This window comes from Alternaria ethzedia (genome assembly GCF_023757985.1).
Source record: "Alternaria ethzedia strain BMP 0044 chromosome Unknown scaffold_10, whole genome shotgun sequence".
Lineage (NCBI taxonomy): Eukaryota > Fungi > Ascomycota > Dothideomycetes > Pleosporales > Pleosporaceae > Alternaria > Alternaria ethzedia.
The window spans coordinates 288,114-306,035 of record NW_026056203.1 but is presented as its reverse complement, the minus strand read 5'-3'; the positions used below and the strand labels follow the sequence as shown (position 1 = coordinate 306,035).

The window sequence follows — 17,922 nt, the reverse complement described above, 5'->3', positions numbered from 1 at the left end:
CTTTACATCGCCGACTGTCAATGGTTGGAAGAGTTTCGTCATCTTGGCAGTCGATGTTGGTACAACAGAAGACGAGGTAGGATCTGATCAAGTAGTCTCGCAAGAACTGTAATGGCCTACAATGTCAATGCTTCGTTGCACTTTTGAGCGTGTATGGCTGTGTCTACCACACATATTATGGCCATTGCCCAAGCACTGTGATGGGTCACCATGGTCGTTATCGGCAACCCACCTGGGCAGGCAGCCTCGCAAACCCCACCTGACACATGGCATCTGTCAGTCTCAGCCGTGATGCCGAGAACTCGCCTGAATACCTTCAATGCCGTTTTCAGCGTTATGGTCCGATGTCAATACGAACAGCCATCGGCGAAGGGCCCCAGGGGCCGAAAGTGCGTCGGCTCAAAAAGTCCCGATGAGATGGCCCCGCACGTGCCCTGCTAGGACGACCCACTTTGCAGCCTCGCCGTCATCGGCTTTCATCCCAGAATGCCACTTACGCCATCGAAGCGTGTAAGCGTTTCTGCCATGTGAGTGGGCCTCTCAGCTGTGACTGGCTGCTTTCGCAATTCTTCTACGAGGAACACACCTCCCGACGATCTCGCAGCTGTCGACCGGCGTCATGACAGGGCTCAGTCCCGCTCGGGCAGCCTCCCGGGGCTCCACGCCCAACTTCAACGCTAGCTACGATGTCTGGGACCGCTGGTTTTGTTCCAAATATACACATATGCAGAATCGCTATGTTTTGGAGGCTTGTAGCGACTGTGGAAGAATCCGATGATGCGGGAACAGCACACCTCCATTGACGAGATGGAATCGACGCGACCCATCAAAGAGAGCGATACATGCGTTGGCCATACTCTCGTTGAGAAGCCATCCATAGACGACGAGCCACGCGAATCAGACATACCTACAACGAATCCTCATGGCGCGTCCCCTTCGCCTACCGAGGATGACGACGACAAGAGCGACGCAGCATCCATCGGCGGCCAAAGGAACACCATGACATCGACACAACTTCGAATCGCAATCCCCGCACTATCAGTCTGTCTCTTCGTTTCGTTCATCGACCAAACCAGCGTCTCGACAGCAACACCCGCGATCGCTGTGGATTTGAACACCGGAACTGCAACATCATGGATTGGCACATCGTTTCTGATCGCATCGACGGCATTCCAGCTGATCAATGGCCGTTTGTCGGATATCTTTGGTCGCAAGAATCTGTTATTGATCAGCCTCATGTTGATGGCTCTGGGAGACCTTGGATGTGGTTTCGCGCGAACTTCAGTGCAGCTATTCGTTCTCCGTGCCATTGCTGGTATTGGAGGTGGCGGCATCAACAGTCTTGTCATGATCATCGTTAGCGATATCACAACGTTGCAGAATCGGGGTAAATATCAAGGTATGTACCGTTGTGTATCTTATAACCAAGCAGTGCTAACAATCTTCTGTAGGATGGCTAGGTGCAGTAATCGCCCTGGGAAACGGTGCAGGACCTTTTCTCGGAGGTGCTATCGTTGAAGGCGCGACTTGGAGGTGGGTATTTTGGATAATACCCATTATGACTGTACCCACCTCCATGGTCATACTGTTCTTCTTGCCGCTCAAGCATCGGTCTGGTGACTACCTCGCAAAGGTTAAGAGGATTGACTATGGCGGCATGGTACTGAACATTGCATCCACGTTACTCCTGCTCATCCCCTTGTCAGGAGGTGGTGTGACGTATGCATGGGGATCTCCCTTCTTCATCGCCTGCACTGTTACCGGTGCCGTGCTTGGTGTACTATTCGTGCTTCACCAATGGAAACTCGTCGCTTTGCCGATCATGCCGCTTCGATTATATCGTGCGCCGCACTGCTGGGCACTCTATCTACAGACGTTTCTCATCGGTCTCGCGTACTTCGGCAACTTCTTCTACCTTCCGATCTATTTCCAATCGGTTCTGAGGTACTCGCCCTTGGCCTCAGGTGCTTTGATCCTACCGGTAGTCATCACGACATCATTCGCGTCCATCGCATCTGGTCAGTACATGAACCGAGTCGCCAGCTACATGCACTGCATCCTGGCCGGATTCGCCCTCTGGACTCTTGGAAGTGGCCTCACCCTACTATTCGACCGAGACACGGGCCTTGCTGTGCTAATTGTTGTGCTCATCATAGAGGGTGCCGGTATTGGTCTGACACTTCAACCAACCCTTGTGGGCATGTACGCCAACAGTCGCAATGAGGATCGTGCTGTGACAACTGGCTTACGCAACTTCATCCGCACTATCGGTGGCGCTTTTGGCCTCGTCATCTCGGGAGTCATCCTTTCGAATACGCTCAGCAGAGATTTGTCCAAGCGGCCCTTTGTCTCGGATACCCTGATGGCCCAGTTGACTTCCTCAACGTACGACCTCGATAAGTTTGGCCTCTCGCTGGATCAGAAAGAAGAGGTTTTTGATACCTACATGCTTGGTCTGCATTACATCTTCATCTTTTTTACGGTATGCTCAGGTCTTGGTCTGGCTCTGACGTTCTGGGTCGGGAATACCAGCTTGAAAGCGCCGAAAAGGTCGGACGAAGAAGAAGGGCAGCCGATGGAGACGCAGGACCAACCTCAGCAGCACGTTATCCAAGGTCGAGAAGTCGCGTCGGAAGGGGAGGTCTTTGATGAGAAGAGGCCAATGACAGGGGAGGCTGACGTAGAACGCAACGTTCACACAAGATGAGCGATCATATAGTACATCATCTGGGCTCAAGGATGATTTTGCGAAGTACTTGTTCGGGCCTTGTTGATCTGTAAAAATAAAAGTCTCGTAGACATACTTCATAGAAGTTTGTAGCATGCAGCACATTTACCAAGACCATCAAACTATTCCACCATTAGGGCAATCCCTACGCACCACAAGTCTGAGTCCTGATCTTGCACGTGAAAAACATGCATTCGTCCTTCTCGTACGCTGCCCTCATGGCCAAGTGCCAAGTACCAACCGAGTGAAGCGCGACGATTGAAGGAGACCATCAAATGTACACTAGCGACTTCGGAACTTGAGCGCAGCATTACCCCGCAGCAAGACCCATTTTCCACTATCAATTTACTCGAGAACCGTCTCCAACTCAACCTGGTCCTTAATCCTTGGTATGCCAACTTAGGTAGGTCAGTACAGCCCCACAAAGGCCGGTCGTTATCGGCGAGTCGAGATTGGCCTATCTCTCGACGATCCCCCCTCCAAGCCATGTTCTCCATACGGTTGCTTCCAAGCCGATAGACATTCATCCGTCTGATAACACCGCGGTGGGTCACAGCCGGCCGCAGAAATGACATCGCATCGTGAGGCACGGCAGAGGATGAAAGATGGCCGATTACGTGAGGACGTCACGGATGAGAATGGCCGATAGCTAGGTAGGCGATGGAGAGTGGCCGCCGCGACATGCTCCGCTGGTGATACATATATGCTGCATCGCGAGACTTGTGTGTTTACTACTTCAAATCTACCACATCTTCTACAATCAATTCAAGCTGATCGTTCTCCAAACTTCGTCATCATGCCTGAAGTCTACGCCGCACCACCCGACTACGCCTTCCCACGTAACTTCAAGGGTTACGGCGAGAAGGGTCTACAGGGCTTGAAGTGGCCCAACAACGCCAAAATTGCCGTATCTTTCGTCATCAACTATGAGGAGGTGAGTTCACATGCAATCTTATCTTGGATGCATAACTAACAAACCACAGGGTGGTGAGCGCTCAGTCATGAAGGGTGACGGAGTCTCTGAGATCAACCTCCGCGAGTACCCAGCCCAACACAGAATCAACGAGCGCGACTACAGCGGCGAATCAGAATTCGAATATGGCTCCCGCCGCGGCTGGTGGCGCATGTTCAAGCTCTTCAACGACTACAAGATGAAGTTCACCCTCTACGCCGTCGGCTCCGCCGTCGAGGAGCAGCCAGAAGTCGTTACTCGATGTGTAGAAGAGGGCCACGATGTCGCTTCTCACGCCTACCGCTGGATTGACCACGCCAATCTTTCTGTCGAGGCTGAGAAACAGCATATCAGAGACGGTATCACAGCGCTGAAGAAGCTCTCCGGCTATGCGCCGAAGGGATGGTACTATGGCCGCCCATCACCACAGAGCAGAGCGCTCATCCCACTAGTATACGAAGAGATGGGTGAGGAGCTGCTGTGGGCCTCAGACGCCTACGCCGATGACCTACCCTACTGGACCGACCTTCCCCAAGAGCGCAGCAGCGCAAACCCCAAGGGATGTCTGATGGTTCCTTACAGCTACGACTGCAACGACTTCAAATTCCACTGCCAAGGAACTGGTTTCCGCAGTACGGCTGCGTTCTACGAGCACATGAAGAACTCTTTCGATGTGCTATATGAGGAGGGCGAGGCTGGAGAACCGAAGATGATGACCATCGGTCTGCACTGCCGTATCATCGGTAGGCCGGGAAGGTTCAAGGCGCTCCAAGACTTTGTGAAGTATATCTCGGAGAAGGAAGGTGTTTGGGTTGCGACTAGGACGCAAATAGCGGAGTCGTTCAGGGAGCAGTTCCCGTATAAGAAGGGTCAGCTCGCGTAGATAGTCAATCGATTCTGTTTCAACGTTCAACTCGGAGTCGTTTGCGCATATGAGACAACAGTGTCTGGGACCTTTCGAACTAAAGCCAATGACATCGCCTATCTATACTCTCCAAAATTCCACTGATTGCCATCCATCATACCGCGGTTATCCATCGACATGGCTGCATCTTGAATGGGGTCCACGCCGTAGAGACCAGAACCTTCATAAGCATTCCAGCTCATCTCAGTCTGGCCTTGGCCAAAGCCATCGAACCTCATTGCTGCAGATGCGGCGTCATCGCTTACCATCTCATTCCACATCCGCCAACCCTGCCACCCACCTGGCGCCTCTTCGTCCACTTCCATGAACGCCTCCTTCACAGCGTCAGTAACCATGTGTGACATGGTAGGCTTACTGCCCAGCGTTTGGTGCTGTGACGTCTGCTCGCGGCTATCTCGTCGGCTTCTTGGCGAAAGTCCTGCCATGGATGGCTCTGCGTCAACGTCGAGCTGCAGCGGTCGCGAACCATTGCTATGCATCATGGTAGTAGGCGCCGAGTTTACGATCGTCTTGAACAAGCTTCCGGATAGCGCATCGAAGATATCGCGGTATTTGACGGCACCTGGCCATTTTTCACCGAAGATGGTCAGGATCTGAGAACAGGCCCGTGTCGCCTCGAGAACGTCGTAAGAGAAAAGGGATCGATCTCGCCAGATGCAGTACACCAGTGTCAGGCCAGCTACAAAGCACGAATGTAGTGAGATCATCGTGTAAGTGAGCGTCCGATTTTGGCTTAGTCGCTTGTATGCGTTGCAGACACAAGCGGCCGAGCGCGCGCAAGTGAGAAAGCGTATGTCCGAGGTGTCCAGCGTAGGAAGAAAGACGGTGAAGAGGTAGAGCATCGCTTTGTGATACTGGACGCCATAAAAGTCTCGCGCATCGAGATACGCGCTTTCGGGATCGTACATCCAAGTAATCTTGTTCCCATTCTTGGGTGTCTGTGGATATGTTCGTAGCCATTCATCCAGGTCGCTCCGGATTGTAGCCATCTTTCGGTCAAGTTTCGCCCGCTGTTCTGGCGTCCCGTTGAAGACATCTCTATCGACGCGAAAGACTGTCTTATGGATCCGCGACTGGATCTGATCAAGCTTGATGATGTGTATGAAAGGCTCGATATTCGACCATTGGGGCCTGATCGAGTCTGGCTCTTCCGGATGCGTTAATGTCCAGAACTCAGGACTAGTACTGGGAAACTTGAAGAGTCAGTTCATGTATCACAATCTGCTTTGGCGACATACCTCGACGTTGATATCTCGGTCAGCGATAGCAAAAGCTCTACCAAGCACAATGCTAGTCACTCTGTCAAGGCAGTAACACGCCCAGAACGCACGTCGCCGCAGTTCAGCATCTCTTGCAAGCTCAGGAGAGCCTGTGACCTTCTTCTTCCTGTGTAAGCCCATCTCAATGCAGACAGAGGTCGCATATCGAATCTGGGACCAGGCGCCTGCACCATATGGAGACCTCTGGCCATGCACTCCAAGCAGGATAAGAAACTGCACTGTGGCGAGGTTGTGCTGGTCGAGGATGTAGTCCATTGGCTCAGTGGCTGCGACAAGATGATGCTCAGAATCCACCCCACATGGCTTCCGCGTCAACGACAGGAATCGAGCAGTAATGGCATATATGAGATGGAAAATGCTGCGTTCAATGATAGTCAGGGCACCTCGCACAAATTGCTTGTCGAAGAGCTTCGTGTAGACTACACGATCCAGCAATGGCCAGCGCGTGTGAATACGTTCGAAGAATACGTCAAATAGCATGCGTGCCTGTTGTCGGTCTGGGAAATCCGCAACGGGCTCATCGGAGTGAGTAGACTCGGGAGGAACAGGAGGCCGTGAAGTTCCGGTAGCCTGGCATGTTTGGCTCACTGGCAAAGCTGTTGCTCTCTTGCCAGAACTTCGGAAGATGGAGGACTGAATGATGCGAGCAATGGTAGCGCCGGAGCTAGAGCCGACATAGTAAGGCTCTGAGGTTGTATCTGTGGTACCAGATGCACATAAGGAGAGATACGCAACACCATCGACGAGTGAGGTACGATCCTCACCCTCAAGATCTTCAGAGAAACAGTCATCTCGGGATTCGCGACGTGATGCACTGGACTGGGGGTGAAGAGCGAGCGCCGGCTCTTCAACGTTAATGGAAGATGTTCTTTGCAAAGTTTCTGGGCCGTTTTCATAATGGTCCTCTGCATGGTCAGGAAGACGGGCCTCCAGAAAAGCGATCCGCTCTTCTAGGGCGTTGATATAGCTGAGAAGTTAGGAAACAGTTCGTGCGCATGTCAATGGCCGTGGGAAGAACCTACACAGACTTGCCGCCGGGGTACTGAGGACGAATAGTCCTTTCATACGCACAGGCTACGCCAGCTCGCTGGCAAGATCTGCAGACTGGATGCGCACCGTCACACTACATGATTCTTAGCCAAGGTGCATGAAGCAACGTCCCACGTGACGTACACGCTGCTTTCTCCGTTTGCATCTTTTGCAGGCCAAGGCCACCCGAGATTTCCTAGTCGTAGGACCTGGGTTTGACGCGTTCGACTGAGCTTCCTTCGGAGAATTGGATGCGGGTACTGCGTCTGCGGCCGTTCCCACACCCCGACCGGAGGAGGGGCTTACGGGGCTCTCTGGGTAGGACTGCAACATGTCCTCGTCGTCAGGAGTATGGCGTTGATGCAACAGCCCTGCAGCTGTCGGCTCTGATTCATACCGTTTGGCTCCATATTTCCCACGTGCGATAGTCCCGTTGAGGCCCAGGTGGAATGTGTGAGCCGACGTGTGTCTTATCGCGAATTATCCATGATAGGCTAAGATGGCACGGGCCTCCAATGGCTTTATCTCGGCTGCACCCATCCGGCGCCTGGAGACCCCAAAGATTGCGAAGGAACTACGCCATAACAAGCAACATATCGGAGTTCACATCCTCCTCCTATCTTCACCCCTGTCCTTTATCGCACCGCTCACGTTGATGTCAGGCTTGGGAATGACTGATGCGCGCATGGCAACATGGCACATCGGCTAGAAAGTGCCCGAAGAGGCTGCGCCAGAAGCCATGCTCGTGGTCAATCACAGCCCGATATGCGTGTGATACGTGAACGACTTGGAGTCGGCGTGACGTCCGATCGACATATGAGACACCATGGTCCGCCGACATGAAGAGGATTTGGAGGATTGATCACGCCCAGTAGTCGTCCAAACCACACCATTACAGCACCATGGGGAAAGTCCAACTTCCGACCAAGGACCAGATCGCGGCGCCCTTTCGCTCGAAAGAGGCCTTTGTCGACTTCATCAGGGCTCCCCAAGGCAACGACGGCCATGCCCCAATCGGGGACGAGAGATGGTCTAACAAAGATCTTGAGCCAACGCCGGTGGAACAGAGGACTTGGACCTGGTAAGGATCTTGTCGACGCACATCTTTGAGCTTTTATTGACAAATGAAGGTTCAATCTTCCTCTATACTGGTTCTCGAACCAGTTTTCCCTCGTTGGTTGGAATACGGGCTCCGCTCTTGTCACAGTCGGTCTGGTAAGCTACGTCGAAGCATGCAAGCGGAATCTGGGAACTGAATGCATAAACAGACATGGCAACAATCCTTTGTATCAGCCTGCATTGGGTCTTTCCTAGCAGCAGTCGTAGTCGTCCTCATGGCTCGTCCAGGCGCCAAGTACCACATAGGATTTCCTGTGATTGCACGCTCAGTCATGGGCATGTACGGTTCCTACTTCTTCGTATTCATCCGAGCGATCGTATGCATCATCTGGTACGGAATTCAGTCTTTCTACGCCGGTAACATCCTCTCGGTTATGCTCCGTTGCATCTTCGGTAGCTCATGGCAGAACTTCACGAACACACTCTCGCCTACCGCAAGTGTCACCTCGAAGCAGCTTCTGGCTTTCTTCATGGCCTGGCTAATGGAGTTTCCGTTCATGTGGGTCCACCCCAGACACATCCATTATATCTTCACTGTGAAGGGATTCATCATGCCAATCGCCGCCTTCGCCATCTTCGGATGGTGCATGGCTAACGGTGGAGGACTCGGCGCTATGGACCTTGCTTCCAGCGAAGGCGAGCTTGCCGCCTCAGTGACTCCTTTGGGATGGAGCATCATGGCCGGTATCAACACAATCTTCGGTTCTCTCTCGCCCATGTTGGTCAATCAGCCTGACCTTGCTCGTTACTGCAAGAAGCCTCGGGATGCTGGTGTGACTCAAGGTGTCAGCGTCTTCGTGTCCTCCATCATTGTCTTTTTCCTTGGCATGGCCTCAACCACTTCCATGCAAGCAGCATATGGTGTTGCCTACTGGAACATCTGGGATCTCTTCGAAGCCATCCTTGACCACCACTTCGGCGCCGGAGCGCGTGCGGGGATCTTCTTCGTTGCTTTGGCGTTCTACTTCGGTGTCTTCGCCACAAACTTTGGAGCCAACTCAATTCCGTTCGGAAGTGATATGACTGGCCTTTTCCCCAAGTGGCTCACCATTCGCCGTGGACAAGTGCTTTGCGCCATTCTTGGTGTCGTCGTACAACCATGGGAACTGATGAAGAACGCAACGGCCTTCTTGAGGTAAGTTCCCCAATGGGCTTCCCACTTACTATGCTAACGATGAATTAGTTTCTTGGGTTCTTACAACATCTTCATGGCCCCTCTTTGCGCCGTCATCATTGTCGACTACTACATCGCGCGCAAAGGAAACATACATATACCATCGTGCTACGATGGCAAGAAGACAGGTCTCTACTGGTACTGGTCCGGTGTCAACTGGAGTGGTGTAGCAGCCTGGCTACTTGGTACAACTATGGGTATCCCTGGCCTTATTGGCCAGTACGAGCCACAGATCATTTCGGCGGCTGCGCAGAACATGTACCGCATGGGCTGGTTGCTAACTTTCTTCACCGCGGCGACGGTCTACTTCGTCATCACCTTCTTCGTCAAACCGCGTGTGTTCCCTGTTGGACGCGAAAGCACGCCCTTCCAACGGGAATGGCTAGCCAATGACGGCCGCGAGGGCTTCTTCGACGGAGACAGGGATGATGGTGTGATTTATGGCGCCTCAACGCCACCAATGACCGACGGAGGAGAAGATGTTGAGATTGGCGAGAAGTCACCAAAGGTCACCTTTTGAGCTCAGAGCAGCAACCTAGATTGCAACAGAATCGAAACCATGTACTTACATCATGTTATTGCAATACGATAGATTTGAACAATAACCTACTAAGAAAGTACGACACTTCATTAGACTTGTTATGATATCATAAAGTTGAGACTCCTGATCAGGCGGCTGGACCTGTGAACTACGCAGGTGTGATGTTGTTCACGTGTTTCCTAGTACCGACATGGACTGAGCAATTCCGATCGGAACCAGCATTCCGAAAAAGTGGGATGCCGTTATCGGCTCCAACTTATTAGTACAACCGGTATATCCTTGTTGGGCAAGTGTTTGGCTATCGCCTATGAGCGGGTCTGGACGGGACACGCAATTGCTCCCTATCACGATGCGGGCTTTTTGGGCCGATGGCATCGCTGACGCTGACAGGTCGCTGCCTTCGGCGTCTGGATGTGTCTCCAACTCCAACGGCTTCAAAGACCACTTCTCCAATTCCTCTTCTTGACATTACAGCCAACCTAAGAAAGCAAAACGGGAACACCTGCGATTATCTATACAGCAACGATACTTGCAATTACTAAATTATACGAAGCCATGAGCTCTGATCTGTATAAACTTACAGCCACCGAGATCTCGGCGAAGATCAAAGCAGGCGAAACCTCAGTCGAAGAATACGCAAAATCACTCCTCGGTCGCATCGAAGCTCGTGACGAAGCTGTTCAAGCATGGGCATACCTAGACCCTGAGTACGTTATCAAGCAGGCGAAAGCACTTGATGCCGTTCCACAGGCCGAGCGTGGTCCTCTCCATGGTGTTGCCATTGCCGTAAAAGATGTCATCTACACTAAGGGTGAGCTGCCATAACCATCTCTTCATCTAACTCAACTAATCGTGTAGAAATGCCAACGCAGTTCAACTCACCCATATATGCCAACGATGCGCCACAAGTAGACGCTGGCTCCATAGCGATACTGCGCAAGAGCGGTGCACTCATCTTCGGCAAAACAACCACGACCGAGTTTGCTGCGACAACAACAGGCCCAAAGACACGAAACCCGCACGACTCAAAACGCACGCCTGGAGGCTCTTCATCCGGATCTGGTGCCGCAGTAGGCGATTTCCAAGCACCTATCGGTCTAGGAACCCAAACCGGTGGCAGCACCATCCGGCCTGGCTCGTACAATGGCATCTATGCCCTCAAGCCCACATGGAACTCAATTACTCGCGAAGGCCAGAAGATCTACTCTCTGATTCTGGACACATTGGGTCTTTACGCACGTAGCGTGGCTGATCTAGAGCTCCTCGCCGATACATTCGCCATCCACGACGATGCGCCACCTCCAAAAGACTTCACAGTGAAAGGCGCAAAGTTTGCCCTTCTCAAAACAATGGTCTGGCCGAACGTGGGCCCTGGCACCTCCGCCGCACTTGACAAAGCCGTCTCGCTACTTCGTGCGCATGGAGCCGAGGTTGAGGAAATAAGCTTACCAGATGACCTTAACGATCTTCCGGCGTGGCACGCGGCCGTACTCAACTCTGACGGCCGAACCGCGTTTCTGCCAGAATACACAGTGGCCAAGGATAAGATCTCGGAACAGCTGGTCGGCCACGTTGAGAACAGCGGAAAGATCTCGCGCAAAGCACAACTTGAAGCTTTCGACAAGATTGCTGCAGCGAGGCCGGTTGTGGATGAAATACTCGGCAGATATGCTGCGGTACTTACACCAAGTGTGCCGGACGAGGCGCCGCTGGGTATTGAGAAGACGGGGAGTGCGGCGTTTTGTTTGATCTGGACGGTAAGCCACGTTCGCGTATCCAGCTGGAGAGAACTTGACTAATGCTTGCGTAGGCACTGCACACACCAGTAGTAAACGTTCCAGGTTTCAAGGGCGAGAACGGAATGCCAATCGGGGTGTCGCTTGTTGCGCCTCGCTACTACGATAGACGGTTGCTCGCGGTCAGCAGCAAGGTCGGTGAAATCTTCGAAGCGGAAGGTGGATGGAAGCGTACCGTATAGCTCTATTGCAAACAAAGTTGAATGGATTGGACCAAAGCATTTGCCGTTGGTCTTCTGGTGAATTACTATTGGTTGTGTGAGTGTGCGTGCTCTGGTTGCCTCGACCAAACTGTTCTACTTGACTCATAGTCAGGTTCGTTTATATCTCCAACGCACTCCCCAAACTCAACTATCACAAATATCTCGGCAAGACCAATAACACGCAAATCACACTCTCACAACAACATCAAGATGACATCACAACAGTTTATCGAAGGCAAAGCAAAAGCCAGGGCGAACGCGAAATTAGACCTGAAAAGGTGTGCAAACAGCGCTCTCCGAGTTCTCATCCGCAGTTCAGTTTCTATATACCTCAAAGCTATATACCTCAAGAAATCCCGGTTTACACCAGAATGGTTTTGTGCGAACTACTTCCTGTTAGAGGTACAAAATCGGTCGTACTTTACACTTGAAGAAGTCATGCTCAAGCTTAAAAGACAAAAGCAGAATGGCAAAGTTGAAGAGCTCGAAAAAGCCCTCTCGCGCTACTCACAAGCTGCACATCGCGAAATCGTAGCCAGACTCTTTGTCTTGCCACGCGAACTTCGCGACATGATATACGATGAGCTCTGGGCCTTGGATGCATGCAAGGAAACACTCATCGATAGGCTTATTGATGCAGACGACAGGAATGATCAACGTAGAGCGCTCTGGATTCAGCGTTATGGGAAGTTGGACTACTTTCTCCCAAGCTTGGCCAAACAGTGGTTTGGGGGGAGGCAGGTGGCAACAGAGATGCTGAAGGCTTTTGGGAAAAGAGATGGGACCGATATAACTCACAACCCGTGCGGGTTTAATTACGACGAGACTTACCACGTCTCGTGGAAAAAGTTAAACGACCTGACCACAGTAAAGACGTTTCACTCCGACGTCACGCTGTACGAGCTCCTGGGAAACATGGCTCTAGTCATCGTCTTCGACTGCATGGACGAGATCGACGGAAACGAGGGTCTAGAGCGTATAGGCATACCAGGAAACTTCAACGCAGAACTTCGCCGCTGCATCAATACGCTTTCCTCTCTGCGCAATCAAAAGCCTCGCCCTGTCACCTTCAAATTCGAGGATCAAACGAGAGGCGTACCCAGCAACATCACCCATCTATTTCGCTCGCTGAGTGGCCCTTTCCACGAACTCCGGCAGTTGGGATTCGATATCAACATCAGATGTCAAACCGACGGCTACTTCCGCTATGTATGGGACATGTCAGGAAGGTACAATACTCACAGCCCTCACACGAACGATGTCGATAAGTGGACTCTGCGAGATTGGAGCCTGAACTTCACGCGAGTGAACGAACAATTCGAGGAAGCTCACTTGATGGGCGAGACCTTCGTGTTTAATCCAAATGGGCCGCTTCGGGGGAGCTTTCGCATCAAAAAGCATGTATGGGAGGCGATGCGCAAGGAACTGTACCGCGCGTATCCAGAAATCGACAATGTGGTGAAGTGGACGAAGAACGAGAAAGGTGAGATATGGATGGACTGTGGATGTGTGAAGGAGAAGCATACTTGCTGCCCTTATTATCTGTGCTACAAGCACGGTGGATGGGATGAGATATCAGATGGTAGGTGGAACACTTCTTGCTACATTTGCAAAGGCCTGGTAGCGCCGGCGTTGTAGCGACAACTAAGGTTGACTCCATCGAGGAAGGAGGGAATTTCGGCAACAGGCAAATATGCGGTTCTTTGGATGAAGATCAAGTCTTCCAATCGAGTGCCCTGTCACAGCAAACACACAAGACAGTTTCAGCAGTACGATCCAACTACATTAAAACCACTCACCACGTTCAAGGAAAGAGCTGAACACCCTGCAGTCTATGTTGATATGGGGGCGATCGTTAGCAACCTTTCAAATGTAAAATTTTGAGTGATTTGCTTCGTTTTCCTGCTATAAGGGGAAGTGTTCAATTTAGCTCTAGTATGAGATGCCGTCATGCAACTGATCTTCATTGCATCCTAACCACATGATGAACATCTTTCTGCCGTTTGCCCACGTGCCTGTTCAGATATCAGATACTACACAGCCCTCGCGCTCTCTGAGAACTCTTTCGTGAAGTATGACCGGAGTCAATGCATACGCAGATCTCACTTCAACACTCTTTCCAATATTTGAGATGCTCCCCTTGAGTCCCCTCACATACCTCGACTTCTTTGCCAGGGAGGTATGCCTCCACCATCACCTTCACCAAGGCCAACTCGGCTGCCTTCCCAGCAGGATGCATACTACTCAACATATGGAGTGTGATCTTGACTTTTTGGAGGGCTCTGAGCGTATTGGCACGCAAGAAGCGGGCGCAAGCGTTCTCAGGGAGTGCCATTCTCATCTGTGACGCGCGAGCCCCAAAATGAATCGTGTGTACGTGTTGAAGTCTCAACGTCCTCAGATAGCGCCTAATATCGTTGATGGAAACGAAACAAAAGGGGATGGTGGTGTACGCGATCATGGCTGTCTCGACGTAGACTTGGCGACAGACACGGAGTAGATTCCAGCGCGCGCGATGTTTTCCGGGTTTCTCCATCGGCCAATATTTCGATGGCATCTTGACTAGTGATCCGCCGAGCGCGAGGCTGAAGATTCGGTTGCGAATCTCAGCAGGTAGGCGAAGGAGGGGAGAATCTCGTGCATTGCTGTTTGCTCTGGGTGGAAGGTCAGTGCCGTTGATATATGACTACAAATGGGATGTTTCTTACAGCTCGACCTCCGATCCGATGGGCTCGACATTGAGGAGACCGCTTTTGTGTTTGCGATAACCGCGTCGGCCACGGACTGATTTCTTGGGCTTGTCACTGAGACCATGGCGAGGAGCGACTTTTTGAGACCGTTGCGGAGGCATCTTGTACTTGAACTGCTGGTGTATTGAGTGTTTTGAATTGCGGCGGGGAAGCTACCAGTGCGAAAGTGGAGGTGAGAAGGTCAAGGCAAACACGACAGAAGAGGAAAGTGCAATGAAAGCACGGGCCTTGTGCGCTTCCGTGTGCAAGAGTGAAGGTTCAGAAAGAATAGAGTGCGCCTTTGAGTGAAGGTGAGAGTCTCAGATAGAAGGAACGCGTTATCAACGAGGAATGCATACAAAAGACGCTACCTCGGTATTCATCTAAGAGGATGACGCATAGTAAACTCGAGCATATATTCCTTTCGCGTGTGCAAGCCTGAAGGTACTATCCATCGAACATTGTGTGAAGATACATTCTCAAGCTTTCGAGAACAGAGACTGGTTCCAGATGTATTATCAAACGCATCCGTTCGCATTTGGACTGACTTTAAGATAGCTGGAGGGTTTGCAGTAAAATGTCGAAGGCGAGATGTTGGAAGCGTGGAAGGAGCATCTCTGGAGAAGGCACAGGCGGATTACATAATGCGGCGGTCGGAGGTGGCTGCCAGATTCGCCGATGACTCTGGAGCTTCGCGTGTCCGACATCATCATCGCTCGCACCCAATCTCCCCATAATGGCGTCGCGCACACGGCTGGCAGCCACTACGGCTTCCGGACTACTGCGAAGCTCAAGACCACTCGCAACCTCAAGGATATCGCCGCTCGCTGCTGCTTTGACAACATCCTCCGCCCGCAGCTTCTCGCAGCTCAACTCGCATTCCGCCTCAGACCCGACCAACATCTTTGCCTTCCAAACCGGCTCTAAGTCGGGTGGCGTTCCTTCGTACTTCTCAACACAGAACCGTCGGCCTGCAAATACAATCATCCGATTCGTGCCACAGCAAACAGCATGGATTGTAGAGCGCATGGGAAAGTTCAACCGCATACTGGAGCCTGGTCTTGCCATCTTGGTACCCTTCATTGATAGGATAGCCTACGTCAAGAGTCTCAAGGAAAACGCCCTCGAAATTCCCAGCCAGAGTGCCATCACCGCGGACAATGTCACACTGGAGCTGGATGGTGTCCTGTACACCAGGGTCTTTGACGCATACAAGGCGAGGTGAGCATGTCGTAAATTCAAATGTCGCGACGATGCTGAAAACCCATAGTTACGGTGTAGAAGACGCAGAGTACGCCATCTCTCAACTGGCACAAACCACGATGCGCTCCGAGATCGGTCAACTCTCCCTCGACCACGTCCTCAAAGAACGCGCCAACCTGAACGCCAATATCACCGCTGCGATCAACGAGGCAGCACAAGACTGGGGTGTCACCTGCCTGCGATACGAGATCCGCGACATCCACGCACCCGAACCCGTCGTCGAAGCCATGCACCGCCAAGTCACCGCCGAACGATCCAAGCGAGCTGAGATTCTAGAGTCAGAAGGTCAGAGACAATCTGCTATCAACATCGCTGAGGGAAAGAAGCAGTCGGTCATTCTGGCCTCCGAGGCCTTGAGGGCTGAGCAGATCAACATGGCAAACGGAGAGGCTGAGGCTATCCTGCTCAAGGCCACTGCGACTGCCAATGGAATTGACGCAGTTGCGCGATCCATCTCTCAAGGTGGCGGCGCGGCACAGAACGCCATCTCGCTTTCCGTTGCTGAGAAGTACGTGGATGCGTTCGGTAACCTGGCTAAGGAAGGCACAAGCATCGTCGTTCCCGGCAACGTCGGCGATATGAGCGGCATGATTGCAAGTGCCATGGCAGTATACGGCAACGTCAACGCTTCCCAAGCAAAGGCGCAAGCATCAAAGATGGTCGAGGGCGGAAGCAGCAAGAAGGTTCAAGAGCTCCAAAGTAAGCTGAACGATGCTGAAAGCGGATCCAACCAGATGCACAACGAGATCAACAGGGTCATGGACGAGAGGCTGAGCAAGAGGTAGTCAGCGACCTTGTATGAGAGACGATGGGATAGGAATGGGATACGACTGTACATTATACCACGCTGTATAAATAGCAACGAGCCGCAAGCGACCGCGTCGGGGTTATTGGATATGGGATACCACCCAAAAGCAAGCATCATTCGCGGAGTCTTCTCTCTTCCACTTTGGAACTCCACTTTTCGCATGTCTATAGGGAATAGCGAACTTAACTACACTTTCAACTCATCCTTTATCCCGCAACCTAAACTAACCGCTCTACAGCCTCAGCAGCCAAAACCGCAATCTGCTTCCCATCCTCCCAAATCCAATCATGCCCACCCTTGAGATCCCTTACATTAACAACTCTCCTCCCCTCCTCCTTAACCTCATCCTCATCATCCCCAACCTCCATAACAATATTCCACCCCTCCCTATCCAGCGTAACACACATGACATCCCTCTGCGCCCTCTCCACAAGCTCATCCTCATAGCTATGACAAAGCATCAGCAGCTTCCCCTCCGGCCACTGCTCCCTATTATATTTCCCCGCAACAGGCGACACAGCCTGCCACTCAATGTACCCTGACCTCTCACCAAAAGCGCCCCTCACAAACTCTTTGTAAATTTTCGAAATGTATTCTGGTGTCGTAGGCGGGAGGTGGTTCCGTATCATGAGTGGTAGACTGTATATACCTGATATCAAGATCATGGCTTCAGGGAGAGGCGTGGGGAGAAGGTCGGGTGTAAGTCCTATACCGGAGACGAGTTGGCATAGCAGTGTTGCGCCGCAGGAATGACCTATTCCTATCCATCGCTTGACTCCGTATTCGCGCTGGAGATACTGGATACCGCGGGCGACATCGCGGATGTGTTGCGGGTGTCGCGCTGAGCGCTCTGGGTCGTCGGGCGCACTTGGTTGCGTCGCGTGGTCGGGGTACGGCGAGAGTCTGTAGTTTAGACTTGCGATTCCGCCAATTTTCCCTAGAGTAGAGGCGTGCGAGGCGGCGAGGTGGGTGATGGTGGGTGTGAAGCTAGGGGCTTCGATGAGGGGGTCGCGCCAGGCGCCGCCGTGGATGTAGATTAGCCATGGCGCGTCGTTGCTGGGTTTGGATGTGGCTTCCTGGCGTTCGGGGAGCCAGACGTCGAGGGTTTGGAGGCGACTTGGGGGATCGCTGTAGGGGATTGAAGGGATGTGTCTGGGGAATGGGGTGGCTGTCATGTTTTAGTTTGATTGGGGAGTGGTTGTTTGGCGGGGTGTGCAGGTGCCAAACTTTGAGGTGTGCCGAGGTCGGTCACTTTTTACGTTTGTAGTTCAATGAACCTTATGTTCGAGTCAAAACTCTGAAGACTTGACAAAACATCACAAGCATGGAAGAAGTGTTTTGAGCATGAATGTTTGATATATTTTCCCATCCAGTA

The 17,922-nt window shown here is 52.1% G+C and overlaps 7 protein-coding genes across 7 annotated transcripts; 5 read left to right on the top strand and 2 right to left on the bottom strand.

Annotated features, from left to right (window-relative positions):
• Positions 1–774: 774 nt before the first annotated feature.
• Positions 775–2,707, top strand: J4E87_005011 (uncharacterized protein; the record flags this gene model as incomplete). Its single annotated transcript, XM_049376628.1, has 2 exons — positions 775–1,399; positions 1,452–2,707. The coding sequence occupies 2 exons, from the start codon at positions 775–777 to the stop codon at positions 2,705–2,707; spliced, it is 1,881 nt and encodes a 626-aa protein (XP_049233484.1).
• Positions 2,708–3,524: 817 nt separating this feature from the next.
• J4E87_005010 (uncharacterized protein) lies at positions 3,525–4,563 on the top strand (the record flags this gene model as incomplete). Its single annotated transcript, XM_049376627.1, has 2 exons — positions 3,525–3,662; positions 3,712–4,563. The coding sequence occupies 2 exons, from the start codon at positions 3,525–3,527 to the stop codon at positions 4,561–4,563; spliced, it is 990 nt and encodes a 329-aa protein (XP_049233483.1).
• Positions 4,564–4,661: 98 nt separating this feature from the next.
• J4E87_005009 (uncharacterized protein) lies at positions 4,662–6,140 on the bottom strand (the record flags this gene model as incomplete). Its single annotated transcript, XM_049376626.1, has 2 exons — positions 4,662–5,798; positions 5,844–6,140. The coding sequence occupies 2 exons, from the start codon at positions 6,138–6,140 to the stop codon at positions 4,662–4,664; spliced, it is 1,434 nt and encodes a 477-aa protein (XP_049233482.1).
• Positions 6,141–8,248: 2,108 nt separating this feature from the next.
• J4E87_005008 (uncharacterized protein) lies at positions 8,249–9,727 on the top strand (the record flags this gene model as incomplete). Its single annotated transcript, XM_049376625.1, has 2 exons — positions 8,249–9,168; positions 9,217–9,727. The coding sequence occupies 2 exons, from the start codon at positions 8,249–8,251 to the stop codon at positions 9,725–9,727; spliced, it is 1,431 nt and encodes a 476-aa protein (XP_049233481.1).
• A 576-nt stretch (positions 9,728–10,303) lies between these two features.
• J4E87_005007 (uncharacterized protein) lies at positions 10,304–13,385 on the top strand (the record flags this gene model as incomplete). Its single annotated transcript, XM_049376624.1, has 5 exons — positions 10,304–10,559; positions 10,607–11,505; positions 11,559–11,720; positions 11,958–12,025; positions 12,062–13,385. The coding sequence occupies 5 exons, from the start codon at positions 10,304–10,306 to the stop codon at positions 13,383–13,385; spliced, it is 2,709 nt and encodes a 902-aa protein (XP_049233480.1).
• A 1,827-nt stretch (positions 13,386–15,212) lies between these two features.
• On the top strand, positions 15,213–16,524 carry J4E87_005006 (uncharacterized protein; the record flags this gene model as incomplete). Its single annotated transcript, XM_049376623.1, has 2 exons — positions 15,213–15,697; positions 15,747–16,524. The coding sequence occupies 2 exons, from the start codon at positions 15,213–15,215 to the stop codon at positions 16,522–16,524; spliced, it is 1,263 nt and encodes a 420-aa protein (XP_049233479.1).
• Positions 16,525–16,765: 241 nt separating this feature from the next.
• Positions 16,766–17,722, bottom strand: J4E87_005005 (uncharacterized protein; the record flags this gene model as incomplete). Its single annotated transcript, XM_049376622.1, has 1 exon — positions 16,766–17,722. One exon carries the CDS (start codon positions 17,720–17,722, stop codon positions 16,766–16,768), a length of 957 nt encoding a protein of 318 aa, XP_049233478.1.
• Between the last annotated feature and the right edge of the window lie 200 nt (positions 17,723–17,922).